General features: G+C 45.0%; 1 protein-coding gene across 10 annotated transcripts; it reads right to left on the bottom strand.

The window, feature by feature from the left end:
* Positions 1-294: 294 nt before the first annotated feature.
* On the bottom strand, positions 295-24064 carry celf2 (cugbp, Elav-like family member 2). Of its 10 annotated transcripts, none has more exons than XM_047033281.1 (13): positions 23819-24064; positions 15137-15333; positions 12404-12486; positions 10715-10763; positions 9962-10096; positions 8848-8927; positions 7251-7412; positions 7078-7141; positions 6469-6603; positions 5857-5988; positions 5498-5674; positions 5222-5365; positions 295-4818 (listed from the first exon to the last, which is right to left on the bottom strand). In XM_047033281.1, the coding sequence occupies exons 1-13, from the start codon at positions 23929-23931 to the stop codon at positions 4691-4693; spliced, it is 1599 nt and encodes a 532-aa protein (XP_046889237.1). In that variant the 5' UTR covers positions 23932-24064; the 3' UTR covers positions 295-4690. The 10 variants fall into 10 exon arrangements, with proteins under 10 accessions (XP_046889237.1, XP_046889238.1, XP_046889242.1 ...); XM_047033282.1 differs by having other exon boundaries at positions 5857-5985; positions 23819-24063; XM_047033283.1 differs by lacking the exon at positions 23819-24064 and adding an exon at positions 21565-21831 and having other exon boundaries at positions 855-4818.
* Positions 24065-24926: the final 862 nt, after the last annotated feature.

The following is a 24926-nucleotide window of genomic DNA, read 5'->3' as shown; positions in this document are numbered from 1 at the left end:
GCAACTAGCAATGACTTGGGACCATCATTAGTTTGGTTTCGAGCTTCATCTAGGACTTAAATCATTCCTGGCCCAAAACCCAAACTCCTCACAAATTACCAATATGCATTTAGTGCATAATTTGATAGCTGATCAACTTCCAATAAGAAATATGAGCTGTAGCTTTAAAATAATAAGCAAAGAGAAACACAATGGAGAGAAACAAGTTAGGGAGGACATGACACACTGGGGTTTGTAAATGTCTTTACAACACTGGACAGGCACTGGGACAACACAACACAAGGACACATTCAATATTAGGGGAAATGGTTTAATTTTGGAGACAGAGGCAAAGAAACACACCACACATGAACAAACATTTACCAAAAAGGAAAAACAAAAAAAGAACATTGACTCTTCCATCTACACACTCTGCTATGGGAAAACCGAAAGTACTACACAGGTAAAAGCAAAGCCCAAACTAAACAACGAATAATTGATATCTATTAACTAAGACATATCCACAAAAGTTGTCTAAATCCTGTTGGCCTTCTAACCATGTGGACAGCACAATACTAACATGAAACTTACCACGATTTAGAGGATCCCAACCCCCACCAAAATATATCCGAATAAAGAAGTAAGGAACATGTAGAGATCAAGTAAATTAAATAAATCTTTTTTTGTGACAAAACATGCAACCAAAATTTCTTGACACCACCAAAAGGCCAAACTCAAGACCGAGTCAAGGCAAGGCCACATTGAGAGGCCAGACATTTTTTCCAATATAGATTTTTTTCTTTAATTTCCCATATAAAAAGCTCCACTGGTACAAAATACATATGAACAACCAGCTGTAGAAATTGGAAAGCCTGTTTTTGTCTTTTTTTTTTTTCAAATCCCACCCAGTTCAAAAAGTTGGTAAACAGAAACTACTGTATGTTTACAGATCACACCAAGATGCACCGACTTTGGCTTTTCTCAAGACAACACAAACATCTATCAAATAATTTGTGGAACATGAACATAGTCATATCAATTATAAGACAAAGAAAATGATAGAGGAAATAACTTTGACCAAGACGATATCTAGAGATGCAGAGCTACCACACAATTTGTTCAAAAAGCACTTCAAAATATGAAAACAAAAAAAGCAGTGATAGAAAACAGAGAAAGAACGGTCTGTGAAGGAAGCCCCCGAAGTGAGAGATTCTACCCTGACCAATGTGTACATTGTGCTTTTATTCAGGCGTTTACTGTAACACTTTGCAATACACTTGTACAGATGATTAACATTTTATGTTTTGTGCATGCCAAATATCTAAAAGATGTTACAATAAACTGTCAACCAACACTTTAACGAATAATGGTAGTAATATGGCACACAACCTTGGTTTTGGTTGTACAAAGGCTATCTTTATGAACATATGAAGAACTATCACATAACTCCACGTTTTACTACATACATTGTCTGTGGCTGTACTGCAAAGTGTTATATCAACTTAGTCCACTCACTAACAAAAAGGTTAGCCTTTCAAAAGATTTGGGTTATTTATTGTGTATCTACATAGGTTTAGCCAATTTGTACAATTCAGTACATCACATCACATTTACCATTAACTCACACACAACACAAGGTAGGGGGAAAACAACATCAGCAGGAGCTAGGAGCTTTCTTGACACTGGCATCAATATAATAAACAATTAGGAACAAAGGAAACTAACTGCAGCAATCTAGTCTCTAAACCAAGGCCTAATAGTTTCTGTGTAGGCAGTTTCTAGACGTATATGGCACTTTGAATATTGTATTGCATTTGGATATAAAACACACCACAAAAAGCACATGCCCATGTAAAAGTAAAACTAGTGGTACCGTAGTAATCTGGGATGCAAACTTTACAAAAGTGAACATTTGTGCTTGTGCCTTTCCTCCAACTAAACCAAGCAAGTTAAAGCTCCTCCAGGTGCTAATCAAAGCTTTAACCTGTACCATTTTGTGACCAAAAAAATGTGGATTAACGATAACAATTGTGCATTTTGTCTTTTCATTCCTAATCCAATGAGAATACATCAAAACAAACTACAATAAGACCCTGAGTTGACAACTTTTTAGCGCCATCAGGTACACACTTTTTGGGAACCTGTCTGAGGGAGTATAGGGTGGTCATAATGATTAGGACTTATTTCTGTAAACTGAAACAGTAATATACCCCAATACGAGTACACAGAGTAAACTGTAAGCGGAAACTGGAATGCTTTTGTAAACCAACACTGTTTCAGCGGATTTAACAGTGTTAACACGTACTGTGAGTGTTTTAAAACAAAGATGCTTTTCTAGGAAAATCTGTGTGCAAAAAAGGTTCCGTTTATGCGTCTCCTGTATCGACCCTACAACCCGTTTGTGTCATGTCCAAGTGATCTCTCACATTCAGGGGCTCCCAAAAATATTGTTGCACAAGAAAAGTGTTTGTGTGTATGTGTGTGTAATGGAGTGGTAGAATTTGGGCATCAAAACACTGAGTTTGACACATGGGCACTTTTAACAACAAAAATTATAGTCTGTCATCTATGTTTACAGATATTGTAAATCATTTTCTTTCAATGAGGCATCTATACCAAACAAAACTGAAATATCCATTAATTAAGATGTTGACAAGAAATTTACAAAATATTCAACAAGACGTACCTTAGGAATTTAACACTAGATTTAACTGTTTTTTTCTTCCTTTCCTTCAAAAATGAATTTGTTAAAAAACCAACAACTGGTGAAACAATATCGCAGAAGTTAAAATAACGAATCCAGAAAATAGTGAAATAAGTATGCAATTACATCACTACCAACGACAAACATTTTTAGTTGAGCTTTTTTTTTTTTTTAAAGGCTGTGTTGATCGAGCAAACCAGTCCTCTTAAAAAGTGATACAATTAAGACCCCAACATAGATGACATTACAATGTAATCTACAAAAAACCCCAAAGTTTGCCTGGGTTTCCATTACTTGTCGTTAAACTTCTATAGATTCAATGGTATAAAATATAGGTAATCTAAGTGTGCATTTAAACCACAGATTGTCTATTTGTGAATCAGTTCTAAAAAAGTTGACTCATGTAGGTAGTAATTTCCCTAGACGGAGCAAATCTACCTCTTATTGTGCCATCAATATTTTGCAAAAGAAAAAAGGGTAAATACACAAAATAAAGGTAAATACACTGTATATTTTCTTTAATGAAAAAAAAACAAGATACGCTTTTAAACAGCTGCAGGGAAAAACTTTACACTGCCTGCAAAATGTAAAAACCCTTTACAGAGCACTGAGGGGTATTCAGATTAGACTTTCCAAAGTGTGTGTTTGAGAGTGGTCTATAGCATTTGTTTCAGAAGCCAACATATTGCTAATGGCACCAAGTAGCACAGCTGTGTGCCAATCCCTGTATATAACTTTCAAGTGAGCTTTACTGAGAGGTAAAAGAAAGCAACATAAAAAAACTAGCAAATTAGAAATAGGAAAAAGAAATCCCACAGGCTTTAAAACAATATTTCAGCATTTTCTTAATAAAAAAAAATAAAGAACACAAAGAAATAAAGTCTCTTAAATGAAATGAGCGCAGGTAAGATTTCACATTGATTTGCTTGACCTCCCCCCTCCCACCCCTCATTTTTATACACGGGGAAAAAAAGTTTACATGCAAAACTCAGGTTGAGCTAAGGTCAAGGGTCAGTGGGTGTGGCCAGGCGAGCTTAGAGAGACATCAGACAGATGGTGGGGATGATGAGGCCAGGAGTTTGGCTTGGCTTTCAACACCATGAGGACATGCTAGGCTAATGATGAGCAAACAGGCATGGAGATTTGTTCTATACGGAAGAAAAAAAAACACAAAAGGAGAGTGGGAGAGAGAAAAGAGAGAGAGAGAGGAGAGAGGAAGTTAGACAGAGCCACGGCACAAGAATCTTTCAACCATGAGGCACAACCAACAAACAATGCCAATCACCACATTGGGACAGTTGGGTATTTCCCCCACACAAAACAATACACAGGTTTTAAGGAAGTGACACCAGATGTATGGTAGAGACTTAGACATGCAAATATCCTTGGCACCCAGAGATCCATCAGTAACCAGTCCCTTGTGGGAGACATGGGAGATGGATGGAATGATTGGAAGAATTGTTGTTAATGGTGAAATAGGTGTAGCCCAGCTTGACAAAAGATTGAAAGAATAAGATGGATTAAAAACAGAAGTAGAGAGAGAAAAGGCATAGATGGAAGAATGGATGAATGTGACAAGTGTGTCCATACCACAGACACGGGGTCTGGGCTCTGCTAAGATGGTCCTAAGCCCTTTAAATGAATGATCCTTAGTCAACCTGTCTATCTTATACCTAGAGGCAATGAAATGGTATGGAGATAAACCCTGACGCGTGTTCCCCTTTCCTCATATGTCAGGCGTCACTTCCAACACTGGCTCCAGTGATAGTCATAAATAATCATATAAATTACACATTTGATACGACTAAAATTACATGATGAAAACTGAAACGAAGTATATGTGGAAAAAAAACATGGAAAGAACATTGTAACCATTAAGAGTGGGTGAGTCTCCCTCCAGTAGTTGAGTGCAGGTTAAGAGTCTCTGTGGTCTTGGCTCGCGGGGTGAACTTACCCTAGCAGTGCTAACATAGGAGCAGGGGAGGGGAGAGACCCCCAGGGCTCAGATCAGTAGGGTTTGCTGTCGTTCTTGGAGCGCTTCAGCTGTACCTTCAGCCTCTTCATGCCGATCTGGAAGCCATTCATGGCCTGGATGGCGGCCTGTGCCGACACTGCGTTGTCGTAGCTGACAAACCCTGCGAGGCACAGAGGAGACGGATTAGGTCAGGTGTTGTTGTCGTACTAAAACTCCTTACGTCTTCCAACCAAAGTGTCAAGGCAGGTGCAGCATACATTTTTTGTTTTCTCCCCCAGTTGCGTGGATTAGTGCCTCTAATGAATAGAATTCCACCCAAATGAGTGGAAATACTCATTACTAACAGTAAGAAGTAACTAATAATCCACATTATTAGTTACAATCTCACAGGTGTCATCTTTCTGTAGGTGTATGGCTGAGGCCCCAATGATTGTCGAGCAACATGAAATCTATTTGTGGTACGTTATTTTAGGGCCGAATGCTTAGAGTGGAAGAGGTTAACAGTGGTTAAGTATGAAGTCAGCTGGTCTCTCCATGTTGGTATACCAGAAACAACAACATACCAAAGCACTTGCTCAAATTGGTCTGTTTGTCGATGAAGACTTTGGCAGAGACCACGTTTCCGAAAGGCATGAACATCTGCAGGACGTCCTGGTCTCCAAACTCCTGGGGAAGGTGGTAGATGAACAGATTTCCCCCTTCAGGTCCTGGTAGGGAGGAGAGATGGATAATGCTTTCAAAACTGATGAACGGAATGCAAGGGTATTAATGTGTATGTGGCCCGGTGTTCATACCCACACGGGGGGAGGGGTGGGGTTGTGTGTGCATGAGAGACTCACCCTCCTTCTGGCTCCCGGCAGCGCTCTGCTGCAGCAGGGACTGGCTGTAGAGGGAGGGCAGGGCGGAGGCTGTGTACTGCTGCATCCCTGAGTAGGCCTGGGTCAGGGCGTCCATGGAGCTGGCCGCAGAGCTGTTGCCCATGGAGGCTCCCAAGCCCCCGTTCATGGCTGCCATACCTGACAGCGGTAGAGGAGGAGAGGGGATTCAACTCTCTGTTTAGTCCAGGAAATGGCTAAATATGTGCTTTTGAGATAAATGTACTATTTATTTAATGTCCGGCCTTTAAGGACACGGTATGGTAAAAAGAGATGGCATGTTCATAACATTTTCTAAGAGGAGTTTGTGAGAGAATGCGTACCGCTGACTGAGCCAGTGAGGGCATTGAGGTTGCTGAGTCCCATAGAGGCACCGGTGAGGCTCTGCAGGGTGCCCAGAGATGCCAGGGTGTTCATGGCAGCGCCTGCATTGTGGCCTGCTGTGGTACCAGCTGCTGGGAAGCACATTACACACAACAAGAAACACACACACAGACACGACAACAAAAAGCACACAAGTGACAGGACAGAGCAACACACACAAAAGGAGGAACACAGAGGTTACTACTAAGTATCTGGAACAGCGGTGGGTCCGACCATTTAGTTGTTGTTGATCTATAAGGAGGTATAGTCATCTCAGGTACACAGGGAGGGAGGGGGGGCACAAGGCCATGGCGTAGCCAACACCACTAAACCAAGACGGATGGGGACGAGCCTATATTTACACAGACCAAATGAGAATGAGGGGGCACTTGTGAAAAATGTCATGGGGATGATTAACTCTCATAAAAGTAAATGAGGGATGGCACAGCAGCCTGTGGGGCAAACACTGGATGGGAGGGAGGGGAGGAGTCGGGGGGGTTGTCGTAGATTGATGATGGAGTGGGGGGGGGGGGGGGGCCTGGCTAATAAGGGGAGCCAGACAGCTAAATTACCTGGACTGGCCAGCGCTCCCAGGGCTCCTCCATTGGCTGACAGGGGGTTTGTGGAGGAGGGGCTGCCTGAGCTCTGGGCTGCAGCCGCCGCCGCCGCTAACGTGGCTAGGTTCTGCAGCTGCAGCGGGTTGACACCTGAGGAGCAGGACCAGCAGAGAGACTGGGTATCAGCTGGGGCTGGGGCTTGGAAAACGCTAGACTAGGAGTGGTGAGGGGCTTGGAGGGGGGGGGGGGGGGGGGGGGGGGGGGGGTTGGCTCATGCAAAAGTGAATACCGATGTTCGGGGGGCATCGATTCACATTTAGACAATTCCCACATTGCATGCTGACCATTTTTCACCTCGTTATTTGCACACTTCAAAATAAAGTGCCAAACGGCAAAATACATTTGTATTTTTTACCCAACTGGTCAACTGTGTATCCCAGAATGGCAGCATAGCCTAATGTGCCCATGCGTATCTCATTATTGTTAATGTGATTTTAGTATTTGTTACATTGGGAGCAAAGCACAGAGCAGCAGAGTTAGAAGGAGGGACAGGAAGTGCTGATGTCTGCCCCCTTTCTCTCGGCTCAAGCGTGACCGATAACATGGACTGGGACAGTGACTCACCCCCTAGCCTCTGCATCCCACTGAAGCTGCCTTGGTTTCCGGTTGAGGTTGCCTGCTGGAGCAACTGTAAGATGGAGAGAAGAAGAGAATTCAAACCCAAGAAGAAGAAAAAAAGAGAAAAGAAAGAAAAACATATTGATCTCCGTTTTGTGTGATTGTGCTTGTCAACTCACGGCCAGGTACTGTGGCGTGAGTGCTCCCAGCCCTGCCAGGTTGCCCCAGGTGGAGGCGCTGTTGAGCTGTTGCATCTGCTGGGCCAGCTGCTGCTGCAGACGCCTCTGCTCCTTGTCTCTCTGTGTGTCGGCAAACTTAACCACCATAGGCGAGGTGCAGCCCTGTGGGCAAGGGAGGGATGGTTTAACACCCCAAAACGCACACACATGCATCTGTACTTCAGCATCTCTTATGTAAGGGCACAATATCTGTACAGGGCCATTTGGGGCGCAATCATCCCCCCCTCTATGCCCTATGGGGTAGTACTCTCTATTCTATAGATCTCCTAGTGTAGCATTCATATCCTTTGCTAGCACACACATAGGACACTGCCATGCAGGACTAAGCCAGGCCACATTCCACACAGGGACAAGGGGCAATGCTAAAAGCAGACGTTTTTTTTCCACTTCAGAGCTCCAGGAGTCAGGGTCCACACACAAGCAGACAGATGGAAACAAGAGACGTAAAAAAATAAATACAAATAAAATAAGACAGTCAAACGGGGACAAACTATCGGCAGACGTAAAACTAGAGAAAACAACATTCAACAAACGCGTAGCCCCATAAGATGACTACCTGCCCGCCCGACACAGCTGGTTTATTGGCTAACAGGACAGACGGACATGCAGTGTGTGAGTTTATAGCCAGATAGGGGACCAGGCTTGACAGGGAAAATGGCCTCTACACCAGAGGTCTTCAACCCTGGTCCTCAGGGACCCCCTGTCCTGCATGTTTTAGATATTTCTCCCTGCTCCAACACACCTGATACAAATGAATGGGTCGTTATCTAGTTACGCAGAAGCCTGTTAACGACGCATGCATTTGAATCAGGTGTGTTGGAGCAGGAAAACGTCTAAAACGTGCAGAACAGGGGGTCCCTGAGGACCAGGATTGAAAACCTCTGCTCTTTACCAATAGCACCTCCCATAGCATCAGACAGGGTGAGGGGTGAGGGGTGGGGGAGAGGAAAGGGTGTCACCACTACAGGGGCCTGTTTTATATCAGGCCATCTAGTGAGTTGATTCGGTTCCTAATTAGTATTGCTTGGGTGCTTCACAGGGGAGCCTCTGGCCTGCTAGTTGTCACGTTACTCCTGCCCCACTCCCTTAACACTCTGGACTGAATCTTTTCTCCTACCCCCTGGAAGGAAACTGGTCCACGTCTCAATAGGCTAGCTAGCTAACACGCATCACGGAAAAGTCTCTGCAATCCACCATTTAAAACATGAGCAAATACTTTATTGGGAGGGTTTAGGCCATTATTAATAGTCAGCAAAGCAATTCATATTGTAGTCTTCTGGTCTAGAGAAGTGATTAACTTCTGATTGCTGTTTAAAGCCAAGTGACGCTGTCCATTTGTTTGATTACATTTCAGATGTGAGCTTATCGATATCTAGCCAAGAAACTTCCTACATGACTCGTGCACTGACAACTAAGTCTTCTGCTCTTAAAGATTCTCTGTCATCTCAACACAAGGGGGCAGCAGAAAGCGGAGAGGGAGCGGGAGCTGGTGGGAGGGGAGGGGAGGGAGAGAAATAGGTGCTAAGGGGTACAGTACCTCCATAGTCTGAGAGTGATGCATGGTTTTGATTGCATTCTGTGCCATAGCCCTGGTAGAAAATGTGACAAACGCACAGCCTGTAGGGGAGGAGGGGGGACAATAGGAAAGGGGAGAGGAGGAGGAGGAGGAGGAGGGAGGGACAAAGAAGAAACAAAACAAGACAATAGGTTTGGACAACTCGTTATGAACCCCAAAAAACACATTGTACAAAGAATGGCACTCCCAAGCACACAGGACCGCTCTCACTGGTTAGCACATGGAGAAAGAACACAACAAGGAGAACAGTCAACAACAACAACAACATGAGCACAGTAACAGTGACTGACAGATTAGACCACATAACCAGGGAAGCTGTGGTGATCCCTGGGTAGCTGTAGTAGATGAGGTGGGTCTAACTGGGTGGGACATGAAATACGCTTCAGAACGCAACCCGCAGACATAAACGTTGAAAGGCTATGGATGGAACTCTGATCACATCGTGTATCAATTGTGTCCATATGGTTTTGATATTGGACTGCTTTAACAGCTAAGTTCTGGGGATGTTATCATTTGAAATGTTTTGCTCATTTGAAAGCGTGTAGCGTTGGCCTCGAGCGCCAGTGCTGTTATGGCGTCTTATGCGGCACAGATAGGGAGGTGCGGCAGTGTGCTAATTCTAGCCTTTGTGGAGCATGTTGAGAAGGGGGGGGGGGGGGGGGGGGGGGGGGGGGGGGGGGGGTTGGAAGGGGCGGTTCTGAGGAGAAGAGCTGTGTCGCTGCCACCGTCTCTGCTGCCGCGGCCTGCCTGCCAGCTGAGCCCACACAACACCAGCAGCCAGGGGTTGCCAGGGCAACGGCCCATTGTTCCGGGTGGCGAGCAGAATACCTCCTCCCCCCTCCCCCCCCCGACTGGGCAGGAGAGGTAGGAGGAGGTGAATGACACAGTGACGCCACGATGAGGGGGTGGAATTGGAGGAGTGGGCGCCCAATAGGAGGGTGAATAGTGCTTGAATGTGTGTGTGAGGGGGGGGGTAGAGTAGAGGATCGAAATAACCATGTCGTGGGCGGGCCTGATACACCAGGATAACGCAGTGAGTGGTGCTGAAGTAGTGTGTGTAGACAGGCACACCCACCTCTGCTCAGGCCGTCAGGTCCTCGGAGGATCCGGCACTCCTCGATCTGTCCGAAGGCTGAGAACATCATCCTGACCTCGTTCTCGCCATACTTCTTTGACACCATTCCAATGAAGAGTTTTCTGTCCTCCACCGCTAAGTAAACAGATTGATAGTTGGGTTGAGTGACAGCAGAATAGCAGAGGGTCTGGATACTCGAGTCGGTAGCTGTATCTAACACAAAAACCTGCCACCCCCCTCATCTAGTTCAATCTCTCGCTTTGAGATTCTGTCACATTCTCTGCCTCACACTTGACGTTGGCTCATGTCTGTGGAGCACTAACCGTCTGATCTCCGTCCGTCCCCCCCATCCCCCTTCTCACCCTCCTCCCTCAATCTCCACTTCCCTGGACCGATGACTGCTTTATCATCCACTTATGCCATCGCCAGCTCCTCAGTACCTGCTGTCCTTCTCTCCAATTCCCACCCTCCAAAGCCCTTAATCCTCCTAACCCCTGACACCATATAGAAATTGTGTGTTGCTGCACATTTCAAGGGCCTCGCTGCCTTGGCCATCATGTAGGGGCTTGAAATAGAGACATCATCCCAGTTCTATAGCCCGTGCAAATCCACATTTGTCTTGGGAGCGATGTCACCCTTTCTTGAGTCATTTTATGGTAGTTGTCAGCCATGTCCTCCCACCCAACGCTTTCTTACAAACCTTTCTGCTCCCCATGACCTGCCCTCCCATTATTTAGCAATAATGTCACCCACCATTTGTTTTCTCGCTGTCTGCAGGCTTCATCTGGATGGGATGATGCATCTGGAAAAGAGGGAGAGGGGGCGGGGTTAACATCAGGCCACTTCTCACCGTCGAAGACGTACAACTAGCTTTGCTTTTCCTTCTGCCCCGCCTCCTGTTACAAGCACAGCTCTCTGGGAGTAACAACCCCCAAACATCTCCCTCCGTCCATTTCTTCCTGCTCGTAAGCCACCCATGCCCACCATCTATCAGGTCTAGTTGCTCCCTCCATCACACTACATGGTTAACAGTAAGCTGTGTCCACAAGCAAGAGGGGTTTCAAATCCCTTCTCGGATCCAATTTCACTCTTTTTCCTCCTCAGGATGGGTGGAGTATGGCCTTTTGATTGCAGCTATTGATTCTTCTTGTCAATATACCTCATCGCTCCAGCATCCAAACACAGATAACACAAACCAGCTGCCTTGCTTTACTGTGTGCAGTGGTGGGTTGTTTTTGATTATAACAGAGTATTTTTCCTTTGATGCATACTGTATTAGCCCAGACAGACAAAGCGAGAGAGGGCAGAAAAAGCCCCACAAAGAAACTAACAACAAAATTCCACCTGATTCAGTATGACAATTCTCCACCTCAAGCTAATTTCCCCTGGCACTTCCTCCATGTTCCCTTATAGGTGAAAGTGGATCCACAGCAGGGGCTGCTTGTTTATCCATCTTCCCCTACCATTTCAGATAGGAAATCAGGGATGAAATGGAGGTAATATATATATATATATACCCAGGTATCTGGGAAGGCTGCCGTTATGAAATATCAAATATTTTTCTTGAAACGGACCGAGAAGAAACAGACAGATGGCCAGCTCTGTTTGGGGACTGGCGTCCATGGCGAGGGCGGGAGAGAGGCACAGACGGAGTAGAGAGAGCGACGGGGACGCAAGCTTTTTCCACTGACGCCGCAACCCGCGGAGCTACAGTCATTGCCAGGGAGGCAGCATGACTGGGCAAGGTCTGCAAGGTAGCCATCAAAAGACACAAAGTAATGTTCTGAAACGCTCAATCGTTGGTCACAAGGGTTCAAAATTTACCAGCAACCTAAACCTACACTACATTTTCTCAATTTCCAATAGACTTGTCTATTGATTTTATTGATTGGAAGAAGAGTAATTTGGAGTGTGCTAAGGGGGAATCAGTTTTGTGAAGGTTTAACAAGCAATTGCACTTGTTCCGGTTGACTGGACTTTAATCTCTCCATGATAAATCAGGTGAGGAATTAGGAGACCCTCTCTGTCCCTCCCTCTCTCTGGTACAAGCACACACAACCACACACTGTTTCTGGAAGCGATAGACCTTGCGCTCCTCCCCTTTCCCACTAAAGATGAAAAAAATACAAATGTAGATGTGCATCCATGATTCATGAGGACAAGCATGAATAATTTGTTCCACTTTACGACTCTAGGTACTGGGCTTCGGTGACTAACCTCCCTGGCAGCGAAGCACTCTTCACCTGACCCGCCTCAGCGTGTTCGTAGCTCTGGCTATGGGAGTGTGGCTATCGCTGACTTGACACTGTTGGTTTTAGGTCAGTCTTGATGGTGTCAGGCATTGTGGCTGGGAGTGAGTCTATTAAAACCTCAGCCACAGAGTAGTACAGTGGGGGCTGAAGCCGCTAAAGGCGGACAGGTCCAGAGCCGATGCTTACTCACCCCACTTAAGGTCTTTATGTTGTGCAGTGCATTCTGGGCCTCCAGTGCAGCTTTTCTTGTATAAAACGTTACAAAACAGCATCCTGTAGAGAGAAAGATAGAGAGAGAGAGAGAAAGACAAAGAGAGACAAAAAGTGTGAGAGAGAGATAGAGAGAGAGACAAAAAGAGAGAGAAAAAGAATGAGGGTTGGGGAGAGATAAAGGGAATTAGGTACAAAGCACGAGTGTTCTTAAGAAGAATAACAAGAGCATATCCGCCGTACGAGGGTGGAAGAAACTAATGGGTGACCGCATGTAGGTCTACCATCCATTGTCACGTGTTTGGAACATGTGACATGGTATTCTTAGCGACTGTTAGCCTAGATCGTGTGCTACAGGGAACACAAGTAGTGGCTTGCAGCAACACACTGGGAGCAGATAACGAGGTGGGTGAGGAGGACCGTGGCTGACAGTGCTGCCAAACGGATCGGGGGAGACCAAGGGCCCAACTGTCAGGTCCACTGATGTGCGCTGGAGAGGTCAGAGCAGGACTGGGCCTCCAGGGCTTGTCAGGCCACTGCACCCTGCACACAGGCAGAGTGAAAGTGGATGGGGCTTACATATGTGCAAAAACACAAATGTGCACATATACATTGTGTTTTCAATTTCCATCTGTGACACAGAGAGCGAGAGATAGACAGGAAGAGAACAAGCAGAAGGGGGAAACTGTTGGGGGAGGGGAGAGAGAGAAATAGTCAGAGAGAGACAAAGAGAGAGAGAGAGAGAAAAAAAGCCTCTCATCCTTCCGTCCCAGCAGACCGCCAGTGGCGTTCCAGCCTGTCAGTTTCGCAGGGCTGGGGAAGTGGAGCACTGCAGCGTCTCTGACCTACATAGTGTGTATTATGCCGTTACTGGAGCTCCCAAGCCATGGGGAAAGCTGGTGAACTTTAATATGCATCCAGCTCTTCTCCTCTTGCTCCTCCTCTTCTCTCACAGCTAGCCTAGCTGGCTCTCCTCTCCATTTTCTGCCATTTTTCTGGCTTTAACCTAGCTAAATAAGGCCACCAGTGACATAAATATGGTCATAGGGCTTAAGGGATCCTATGATAATACATTTAACGGTTCCAAAATAGATAGGGGCCATGTGGCGAACAAACTAGCCAAAATGGAAGTGGGATTAAAGCAAATACCAACAGATGAGTCAAACAAAAGCAAGATGGATGACATAAGAATGGGGCTTGAGAGGCAGTATTAAAATTGAGGGGTTAGGCAGAGGGTGTCAGAAAGCTTGCCTCTGCTACAACTCTCTACTCTTCTCAGCAGGGGTAGGGGATACTGGTCCACTGCCCCGGGCCATGGCAAAGGGGAGACTGGGGGGGGGGGGGGGGGGGGTTGTTGAAAAAAAAAAAGGCTATACACAGGAGAAGACCAGAGACTGGGGGAGGAGGAGAGGAGACAAGAAGAGAAAAGAGGGACCAGGAAGACGGAAGAAGGGGGCAGGAGAGGGGGGGGGCTCCCCTCCTGCAAACCAATTCACCTCACAGGCGGGGCAAGCCAAAGGGCCGCTGTGATCAAGCCAGATTATCTATGGTGAATACATTATCATGGCATTAACATGTCAATGGGCCATCACAGCTGACACTCACGCCTAGGAGCCGGGCAGGGATCTTGGCTAAAAAGAGAGGGCTTTGAACTATTCAGCCTCTCTCTCACAAACTCACAATGTCTGCTGTATGCACCACATAATAAGCAACCCCCCTATCCTGATCAAATCTGTTCACCTTTTCAAAAACACATACAAAAGGTGCTTGGACATCCATTCTGTGGTAGAAATCGCACAAGTTTTATGTTTAACGCAAATAATCGCAAATATAACAAAGGGGAAACCACGTCTCTCGTTCGACTGACAGGCTCTTCCCTTGTTAAAAGCATCGCAGCGCTGTCAGCATCAGCGTGGAGGAGGTGGGGCTCTACAGCCTACCTGACCAAATCCCAGTGACAACTCCCAAGCCTGCAGCTGGCAGATTAGGCTAGCTTGCCGTCTCTCTGGGTCTTTTTCCCAGCTCTGTGAACTGGCACGACTTGATAGGCTCCAGACGCTAAACTCCAACATCAAAGCAGGGTTCCACACCAACACCCCCCACCCCCACCCCCAAAAAAGTAGATTAGGCCTCTTACCCGTATAGAATCACATTGGGATTCAGAGAATAATATATATTTGTAAAATTTATGGTAAACTATTTGCACGCTGTTGCCAGAGCTCACCTTATTCACCTGACCTGCAGTTAGTTCCAGAAGACCGATTTCTTTTTAGTGACACTTGCACACCACTGCTCAGACTGCAGGATTCCACTTCACAGTCTCCTCTAATTGCAAATTAAATGGAACCGCTCGATGTGAGCTCTCCTTCTAAAAAGGTGAGTGCATCGATGGATACTTTTGTGGGAAAATTGCATACAAACGTCACTGCGTTGTTCATTCTCTCGCTCTCTCCCTCAACGTGTCATTTTTAAACAGCGTTGGTGGAGAGAACACATGTTTATAGTACAACTCTGCACAACTCCGAAAATATGACAGACTATTCTATTAACTTTAATGTAACGTAGTAGAGCATGTACGACACCATCTCAACTCTATATTGTAGGACACAAACAGCCTTCCTGTGCAATACCCGGGAGCGATTTTAGTAACAGCGAAGGATGCGTGTTATGGTGGCAGTGTGTATGCGTGTTGACAGCTCCTGTCCAGCCGTACCTTTGCTCTGAGCGGGTGTCTGGGTGCGGTCCCGGAGGATGTTGATCTGGTGAACAGCACCGTACGGCTCAAACAGCTCCTTCAGCTCCGTTTCCGTCCAGGAGCGCGGAATTTGGCCCACAAACATCTTGATGGAGTCCGGGTCGGGCTGGTCCAATTGTTCCAGCGACCCGTTCATCTTGCTACCGTTGCCGTTGCTGAGATCAACAAGAGGGGAAAAATGCTTTGTTTCTCATTTACAACAAGATACTCTCATTCAAGATACTCTCATTCACAGTCAGCACTTGATGATGCATTAATCCAGTCAACTGGACAAATCGTGTTCCCAGCATTGATCCTTGGAGTCCAACAACATGTTGTATATAAACACAAATGACATAATCTTTCTTTCAGAAAGGTTGGAACCACCTCAGTTCAGCTTGTCCTGAGAGACCAATGTATTATACAACATCAAGGAGTAGTAGTACCACAATCACAAATCGCCACAAACCAGACAAAACACACAAAGCATATTTTAAAGTTTGAACCGAGTGAATGCCACACTTAAAATAAAGACTTGTCCATGAAACCGAGACCGGAGTGCTTTTGACCACAGGCAGCCTCCATTGACATGTAGGTCCTAGGGAGGGGAATGGCTAACCCCATGCTTGGCTAACCCCCTCTCAATGGGAGAGAGTAGTGGAGATCAGCATTCTCGGAGTGATTAAGGCTTAGGTGACCGAGGGAACATCAGCAGCCCACTACACACAGCAAACAGAACACACACACACCAACTACACCATCCAGGGAACAGAGCCGAAGCATCCAGCCCTCCCAGGTAGAGAGAGACTGCTGAAGGGAATGTACCACTCACTGCACAGCACACACTGCCCCCAGGAAAGCCAAGGCTGAGTGATGGCCTGGGGGACTGCTGGTGTGATAACAGCTGGCACAGCAACCATAGCTGACAACTTATTATGGGATGGTAAGCCGGAAGGGAGAGACAAGACAGTAAGATGGAAGAATGAGGCAGATATGTTGTCATACAGACCTCTGGACGCGAGCCATCCATCGCTTACAAAAAGAGCCCAAACGCTCGGCAGAGACACCAAACTCCTTGAATGACTTAAAGGACATTCTGGAAAGTCCTTCAGCAACCCTTTCCTTAGGAAGAATGAACGCTCCACTTAAAAACAAACCCCCCAAAAGTTTTTCAATGGCACAGCCTTTCTACAACAACCGATGCACCTCGAAAGCCAGTTTGAGAACTGCAGTAAATAGATAAAAAATCCAGTTTCTCAAAAGGGGCAACAGCCCCTGCCCTTGACACCGATACAAAACCTGTAACCACGACAGGGCCACATTAAATCTGCAAACCACTCCTAATTAGGTGCTAACAGACAGGGGTGATTGCGGAGCGTCTTCTCCTGAGGCGCTTTGGCGATGGTACAGGGAGTAACCTACAGCTTCCCCGCCACAGCAGGGTAACAATTGCATATTGTTCCCTTGCTGCACAACACTATTCACCGACCTCTCTACAATACAATGGGCCGAGTCAGAGGGATGCTCCGGCATACATGGAGCGCTAAGCCTACAAGAGCCATGGGCATTGTGGTGTGTGACACCATTTAGACGGCTCACGGACGCCATTTTGCTGAGCCCTGTCTTCACTCGAGTAAACGGCTCCGCACAGAACCTCCGATCCATAGCGGAAACTCCCTCATCTGAGCTGTCCCCGAGTGTTCTTTAAGGTGCTCCTCGGTAAAAGATCAACAGATCGAGGCTTCCTAGGGGCCAGTGCTGGAAGGCATCTGCTGAGCCACCAGAGGCAGCCTCGTGACGTGGCAGCAGGTGATCGGGGTCCAAGACGCCCTGGAGCAGCTGACAGGTCACTTGGAGCAGCGACAGTTGCATACCTGCTGTTGAACTTCCCATAAAATTAGGTGATTTATCTGGACCATGTGTTTTCTCGTTTGACTTGACCGAAGCAGCATGTACGCTAACACATTCTCTGGGCCCTCATTTGATAGTCACCATATTGGCGTTGATATTCAAAATGAACCAGTGATGCCGGCAGTCTACTTAAAATGATTCATTTAGCAATAAAGAACGGAATCTCGGTGTGTCTCAATTCTCTTGCGAAACAGGCACTTAGAGGTTGAAAATTGTCCGGTGTCTCACTCACCACCAATGGACATGCAGTGCAGCGTTGTTTGGAGGAGCCGTTTGCGACACATAAATAGGCCTATAAATATTACAACGCAATTGCCGCCATGTCAAGTGGTAGAACGATGGATCTCACAAGCTGAGATCCGGGCACTGCACTAACATTTGCACCCAAAGGGCATCGCACTAGTGTCTGCACCGCACTATAAAGTTAAATCAATTCAGAAGATTCCATAACACAAAATAGAGAACATATGAGAAGAATACAGTTTTTACAAATTTTGCTCCAACAAACCTCCCTGGCTTTGTTGACAGCCAGTGTATAATCTGGGTTTGTTGTTAACCTTCCATTAATCTCCTCATATCCTGACATCAGTATGTATTTTTCCAGGGGACAATACAGAGCAATTGCCATTGTGTAAAAACTCCTGAGTTGCCAGACATGCCCCTTTTATGTGAACGCACACAAACTCCAATTAAGTTAACACTAATCAACATCTTAATCACCAGCTGCACCACAGCATCAAGGGCACTGCACCAGTCCAACTATAAAAGGCAGGAATCTTTGTGTGTGTGTGTGTGGCTCAATTATCTTGAGAACCAAGCACTGTATGAAGTTTAAATTAGCCAGGTATATTGCTCGAGACCCAAGGATGTGCAGTGACAACTGTAAGTTGTTTGGAAGAGCAGTTCAAGACAAATAAATATAACCACCGTCTTTGCCACCATGTTGAGCTATACAAGCGCTCACCGCCAATGGGCACGGCACTAGCATTCGTCGCCAAAACTGCCTATCAGAATCACCAATGTGACCCCCATATGCACACTGCACTGCTTTATTTGGGTGGGTTGGGGTTTTTTTTTTTTTTTTAAAGTTTACAGGTTGTTCCTGAGGAAAGAGGAAGGTCAGTCAAGCAAAGCAGGTGTTTACTGGTAATACCATAAAAAGAAGGCCTAGCCTTTTTTCCAAGAAACGCAGTATTTGCTGTACATAAGCCAGTGCATATGGCTTATAACAGTACGGCGACTCAACATATGTCCCTAGTCCCTTCACCCGATATCTCTGATAACTGCCATAACTTAAAGGATCTTTTTCAGTCTCTTATGCTACCTTGGCTTATCCTACATAAAAGGCCCTGAAAGGCAGGGCCGGGTACTGGTTGACTGTCATGTTGGATGATTTATCATCACTGCCTGAGAATAGAAATACCAGGCCAGGCCTGCAAATGCTGGTCTCAGAGGCAGCGAGAGACAGGAGCACTCCTTACACACAGGCTGGGACAACTCTCACTACAACTATGGAAGAACAGCTGGCTTCCGGTGGGGTGAGGATGCCAGTATGCACGTGTGAGAAGAGGTATAGAATATAGATGTGTGAATATGTATGTGTTTGACTTGTGTACACCTGTAGTTACAGTTACAGAAAACAAAGACAACATTAGAAGATCAAAACACCTCAGCCAAGTCAGACATTCAATCAGTTTGGTGTTGCCCAACTTCCACATGAGTAGGTGGGCTATAATCAGGGTTATGACGAGGGACCATTAAGACATTTTCCTCCCAACACTGGCTCCAACTCAACTAAATATGGTCTCATCTCATTGTTCCGTTTCCCCTAATGAAGACAGACATGTCGAATCAGCCTTTAAATGGGCTCATGTTCACAGGCAGCAAGCATCTGATGACAAGGCCCGCCCCATTAGCCCCATGATCACGAGTGTCCCTGGTGGTTTTGGATGAGGTGGCTAAGAAAAGTGTGAAAGAACACTCAAATATACAGATTAGAGAGACAACTGAATAGAGTCCTGTAAGAGGCTGAGCTCTTACAGGACTTGATACAAGTGTAGTTTTAAGACAAATATTAGGCACGTCTAAACAGATCGCTTTTCCTTGTTCTATAGCCATCCAAATAGTTCAAGGCCTTTGCCTTGAAGCGGCATCACTCCAGCGAGTGAGTCTTAAAACTGTCTGTCTTCTGACAGGCAATTTTCTGACTCAATCCCCCCCAAAAAAGCGAAAGGTCACTAAGGCCCATATCCACCCTTTCTCACCTATCTCACACTGCTACACATTCTCTGACCAGGCCACCTGAACACTACTGCCTGTGTACTATACTGCCAGCTGACTCAAATCAATATGGAAAGCAGACTCCATAAAAGCCTATGGTCATGTGCATGCTGTCCACAACAGTTTATAAGGCAAATCATGTGATCAACTCGATGCTATCCATTTTCTACACCAACATTACAATCCATAAGCTACAAGTGTGTCCAAAAGACACATCCTTATGCAAAACAGAGACAATTTTTCACACAAGCTAAAGAATACATTACAACGTAACCCAAAATAAAACATGTTCATCACAGTGACTGGACTAGCAATGGTTATGATCATACACAATCTGACCACACAAACTTGTAGCGTTGAATAGATATTCAGTAGTTTGAGTACTGGCTTGTATTGGCCAGTGTGAATTTGGTCCGGACCAGACCATTTCTAACTAAAAACAGGGCCAGGGTACTGCCTGCCACACTAGCAGCAATAGTGGAACAGGTGACAGGCCAGATCAGAGCCCTTCTGTTCCAGCCCACAACATCTGTCTGCATGGCATTCTACTACCACCATCATCATCACCGACACACTTATGAGTGGAGAGAACAGCTGGCTCTCGTAGCCCCAGGACCTGGAGCCAAGAGGCCACACTTTGCCCAGATCAACAGCTTTCTGTCCACAACAAAAGGATCACACGAAGCTTAACCCACATATCGTCATGTCAGACTTTCATCCCTGAAGCGCACCACTGTATGTACTTCATGGCATCCATCACACTGCTCAGTTAGGTGAGATGTTATACCTTCATGTTTAAAGCCAGAACATAGTGGCTTCTTTCAACACCCAAGGCTAACCAATACCTCGCTTTGGCTGATCACTTTTGCCTTTCAAGTTGTCAATTACTCACACGATCATCGCTTAACTTTAGAGTTCACACACACATGCTAGGTTCGAAGATATCCCTAGGCTAGATAAGGAAGTCGCTTTCTCTGAACGGTGACATACTTTTGCATGTTGTACATGTTTGAATGACGGACAGTATCTTAAAGTACTCTAATGGCAACAGTCCTGGTTGAAGCGAAATGAAAGTAGTACAGTAAGCGGTGTTTGTTAAAAGGCAACTAATGATCCCCATTTAATAAACCTCTTTCAAGGCATAAAAACGCACAAAGTATGGTTCAAACATGAAAATCTATCCGACACTTGAGACATGACCGAGCCCATTTTGTAAGATTATTGAGTGAACTCTCTGAATCGCAAATGTCTTCTCGCGTGCACATCGTTACTATGAGTAGCCTAAAAAATCACAACGTTGTATTATAAGCTGTTAACCTTGCTAGCCATCTGGTGATCTGATCGTGTTAAGATTATGCACATTTAAAAAAAGAATTTCTAAGCGTTGGATGGCTTGTTATCGCTCATATTCTGTGCACTGTCACAAGATTTCCATTACATTGCTCAATAATGCACCACGTGTGTTCTGCAACGAGCTAGCACCCTCACAGAACCTCCATTACGGGAAATCGATGCGAAAACTGGCTAGCTTAATGTAGCTCGGTAGCTACAGACAGTCAAAGTAGACAGTAGATGAATGCAAGCTAGTATATTGCTAACCACTAACACACAGTTGTAAGAAACGGATCGTTATAAGTAGCCTAGGTCAACACATTTTCAACTCGCTAGAAGCTAGTCCATGTTACGATTTGTGTCTGATACGTAACCTAGATAGCATTGGAAAGCTAGTAGCTTGCTAGCTAGCGAATGCCTTTTGAGCCATTTTCTATCATCACCTACCCGCTGTTCAAAACCCCGTTGGTATTTTGTAGACTCGTTCTGCTCCAGCGGCATTAAAAAGGGCGGTTGCCGAGTACGCACGATTCTCCCCGCTCAGTAAACTAAACCTTATTTACAAAGAGCAACTTCTGGACCGGGTTGCTGTATGGCACTTCCAAAGAAGGCTTGAATCTTCTGTCGCTACAATGTGCAAGTGTGAAAGTACAACGTGTTAACTCCGGAAGCAAATGCCACTCGACTTGGCTCTCTCAAACCAAGATCTAAATTACTTTCCTCCCCAAACGATAGCCTTTATGTTTAAAGGCAACCTTGATGGGCTAAACGAAACTTCACGCGGGCGTATCCAAAATACAAACCATTTGCAATTAAACAACTCCTGACAAATGCAATACCTATCTAGCTACTTTCACATGGGACTTTAGCACCCAAATACTTACACTGAATCGCTTGAACTCATCAACCGGCTTTCAATCATCCTATCCGGAAGAAAATCAAGATTATATGCCGAAGTCATGTTCGCAGTTCAAGCTACACTCAACAATGAAAGTCGATTGCTAGATTCAACTCTTGCGCGACCACGAGACGGCGCGGGACAGGTGCTGGAGGGGGGGCTTCTCAGTAGTGCTCGCGGGACTCGGTTGACATTCGTCTTCTACCCCTTCATTTTTCCCAAGAAACCCAGACAAGCGAGCAACTGTCAACTGCAGGAGAGGCGTGGCAAGTATGTAAAATGTCACCATCACAAATCAGCTTGCTAGAAAATAACAAGCCAGACCTTTATTTATTTATTTTTCTTCTTCTACGTACTTAATTATGTGGACGTTGTGAAATATACTAGATGTGAATTTATAGAGAGTGATGTCCATTCTATCTCCAACCTAATGAATGAATAATCCCCAATATTTATAAAACATTAAAATCGTACCACTGAAAATAGCAAGATTATTACAATGCTGTTTTTCTGGGCAACTTGAGCATTGCATTTGCAGGGGTCACAGGTCATGTTCCTCTTTTGTGTTTTTTTTCTGCTGTTGTTCCTTTGGGGGAGGGGCGCCTACAGCTTCTTTGTTGCGCTGGACTTGCAGGGCGAGGCCTCTGATTTTAACCCAAACCCCACTGAAGGGTCTTAGACCCGGTTGTTAACTATTGTTATAGTACAGGGGATTGGGACCTAAACAGTGCAACTATTAAGTCTAGCATGAACAGCTGCATAGTGCAAAATATTATTCCTCGTGAGTTAATCCTTAGGATCCGTAGCAATTTCAAGACTGCTTTACGCATAACAAAGATTCAAAGAGGTGCATATATAATATGTTGTGACCTATTTTTTATGATTCTGAGTCATACACTATATGTATCGGCTTTAAGCTGCCAGGAAAAGGGACTGCATAATAAAGTCTTTGTATCAAAAATAAATTAACAAAATACCTCAAACACATAAGTATTTTCTAATAAAGATTTGTACCCAACATTTGACTAAAAGTAGCATTTACTAATACCAGACTAAATTTAATTGTAGCTTCCTGATTTAATGGGAATATACATACTGCTCTCCTAACACACATCACCATCTACTCATATTTATTTAAAGAGGGAGACATTTGTTTTTAAATGTAATATCTAGTTGTTGGCACCTCCCATTTTTAATCTCAGATTATTGCTATCGTAATCCTATTGTAATCTCCAACATGTACCACATGCCTTTGTTGTTTACATCTCTCCTATTCCTCTACAAAGGAACTATGTCTACAAATCAACTCATCTAGCATTTAATTTGCACCCCTTCTTAACAAATTATGAAACAGGTCAAGTAAAAATAGGCCAACTACAACCCAAATGGGTTACGTCACTTCTGTTTGTATATATCACTATGAACTTCCTGACATACTTTCCCTTAGCTCTGCCTTTTGTGAAAGCTTTTGCAGAATGGCGACCAACTCAAGTACTCAAAATGAAGATGGAAGCCTTGAGCATGCCTAATGCTGAACAAGAGCATGAAACATAAGGATAACACCACCGCAGTAACTATCTTATTTTAGTTTGACTTAGTAGTTCAATATTGGTAGGCTACTGGCTAATGCAAATGTTGTACTGGATATACAAATGTACCTGTTCCTGCCTCTTTAGAAGACCTTTCTTATCTTCTGTTGCTTTGGACGGGGGTAGAGAAAGGGCCTGGTAGGATGTGTTTCCCATTACAGTCCAGTGTCAAACAGTGGTCTGTCTCTCTTCAGAGAAATAACCCTGCAATACTGACTGACAGACTCACATCTCCCTTAATTTATAGTCAATACAATGATTTAAATCCCTGTGGGACTGTATGAAAATATTATTTTTATTCCATTACAAATTATTTCCATGAAATACTATGCATAGGTTTTGGTATTTACATAAAATGGTTCTAGGACCAAAATATTTATTTCAATATATTGACATATTGTCCTAGCTGGCTTAGAAAGACAAGAGTTTATTTGAACAAGTTGGAGCAAGTGTTCTACGGATCACAGAATACAGTGTTTTATTTTCCACTAAGTAAAAACAGACATATCACAAATGTAATTAATGCAACAGCATGAAAATGCATCAACTGGAAACAATGTACCAAATAAGAACATCCACCACAGACAAAGAGGCATCAAAAACACTATTTGCCTCACAAAAGCCAGCCCGTTTGTGACTGACCCAACGTACCTCATAGGTAGGTCCTCATTCCTGCTAGAGACCCCGGCCGCAGAGGGGGGACAGCGCATGCTGTTGACGTACAAGCTCTGCACCAGGGCCAGCTCAGAGGAGTGTTCCAACATCGGTGTTCCGGAAAAATCCACCTTGTATAATGGCCACTTTATTTTTCTTTCCCTCTCCTCTATCAGTGTATTTCTCTCCCTTTCTTTCTCTCTGTCTCTGACTCCCGCCCCCTCTTTCTCCACGGTTTAGTGCAGCAGAGCGGCGCCCACCCCCTTCGCTGACTGGTGTGGCTGAAATAATCCTCTCTGACAGCTCATCGTGCGCTAATGCATTGTGCCGCCTGCGGCAGCCTAGTTTTCAGGCTGAAAAGCTGCATCCACAGTAGCCCTCTTCGACTAATTGACACCCATATTAGTAAGAGTCCAGGAAATTGGACATGGGTGATTTATTTCTACTGTCAGACTGGGGCAAATTAGGGGAAACATTGACACAGTTGCCAGTGGATCTCTTCAGATCTGTTCTTAATGGCACAACCCTTGTTCATGTTTTGCATGCATGCTTTAGTGACCATACAACATACAGGCTTAACACAGGTGTTCTTGGAATAGAGCTCTTCAGGTGAGGATCAGCCATAGGAAAGGTATTGGTTTGCACTGCTTACGTACCACTCAGGATTTAGGGGGGGGGGGGGAGTACTGTCTCCTCATGGCTTAGAAACACTTACCTTAATAATGCTGGATTAGTTAATAAATGGTGGTCGTATGCTGTTTGCTACTTGAAAGGGTTGAAGGTCTGGTATACCATACCATCACGTCCTGTGTAACTGTCTCCTAAACAGGGGGATGTGCATGTCACATTCTCCACATTCCTTGAAATGACTGATAATAAACTAGTGAATGAGAAAGAAACAGCCTCAAACTACCTCCTGCCCCTACTACACCTTAGCAGTGAGGGGTAAAGCTAGCACAACCTTTTAGCCTCCAAACTAAACTTTCTGGTAAGCAGTGATACCTTTTAATAAAGCAAAGATTACATTACTGTCCTCTCTTTGGCATTTTGTTTTTCCATCTAAGTGGTAGTTGTACTGTAGTTAAGCCAGACTTAAAGAGTATGT

The sequence above is a fragment of the Hypomesus transpacificus genome, chromosome 14 (genome assembly GCF_021917145.1).
Source record: "Hypomesus transpacificus isolate Combined female chromosome 14, fHypTra1, whole genome shotgun sequence".
NCBI classification, from domain to species: domain Eukaryota; kingdom Metazoa; phylum Chordata; class Actinopteri; order Osmeriformes; family Osmeridae; genus Hypomesus; species Hypomesus transpacificus.
This window is presented reverse-complemented; position numbering and strand designations above follow the sequence as displayed.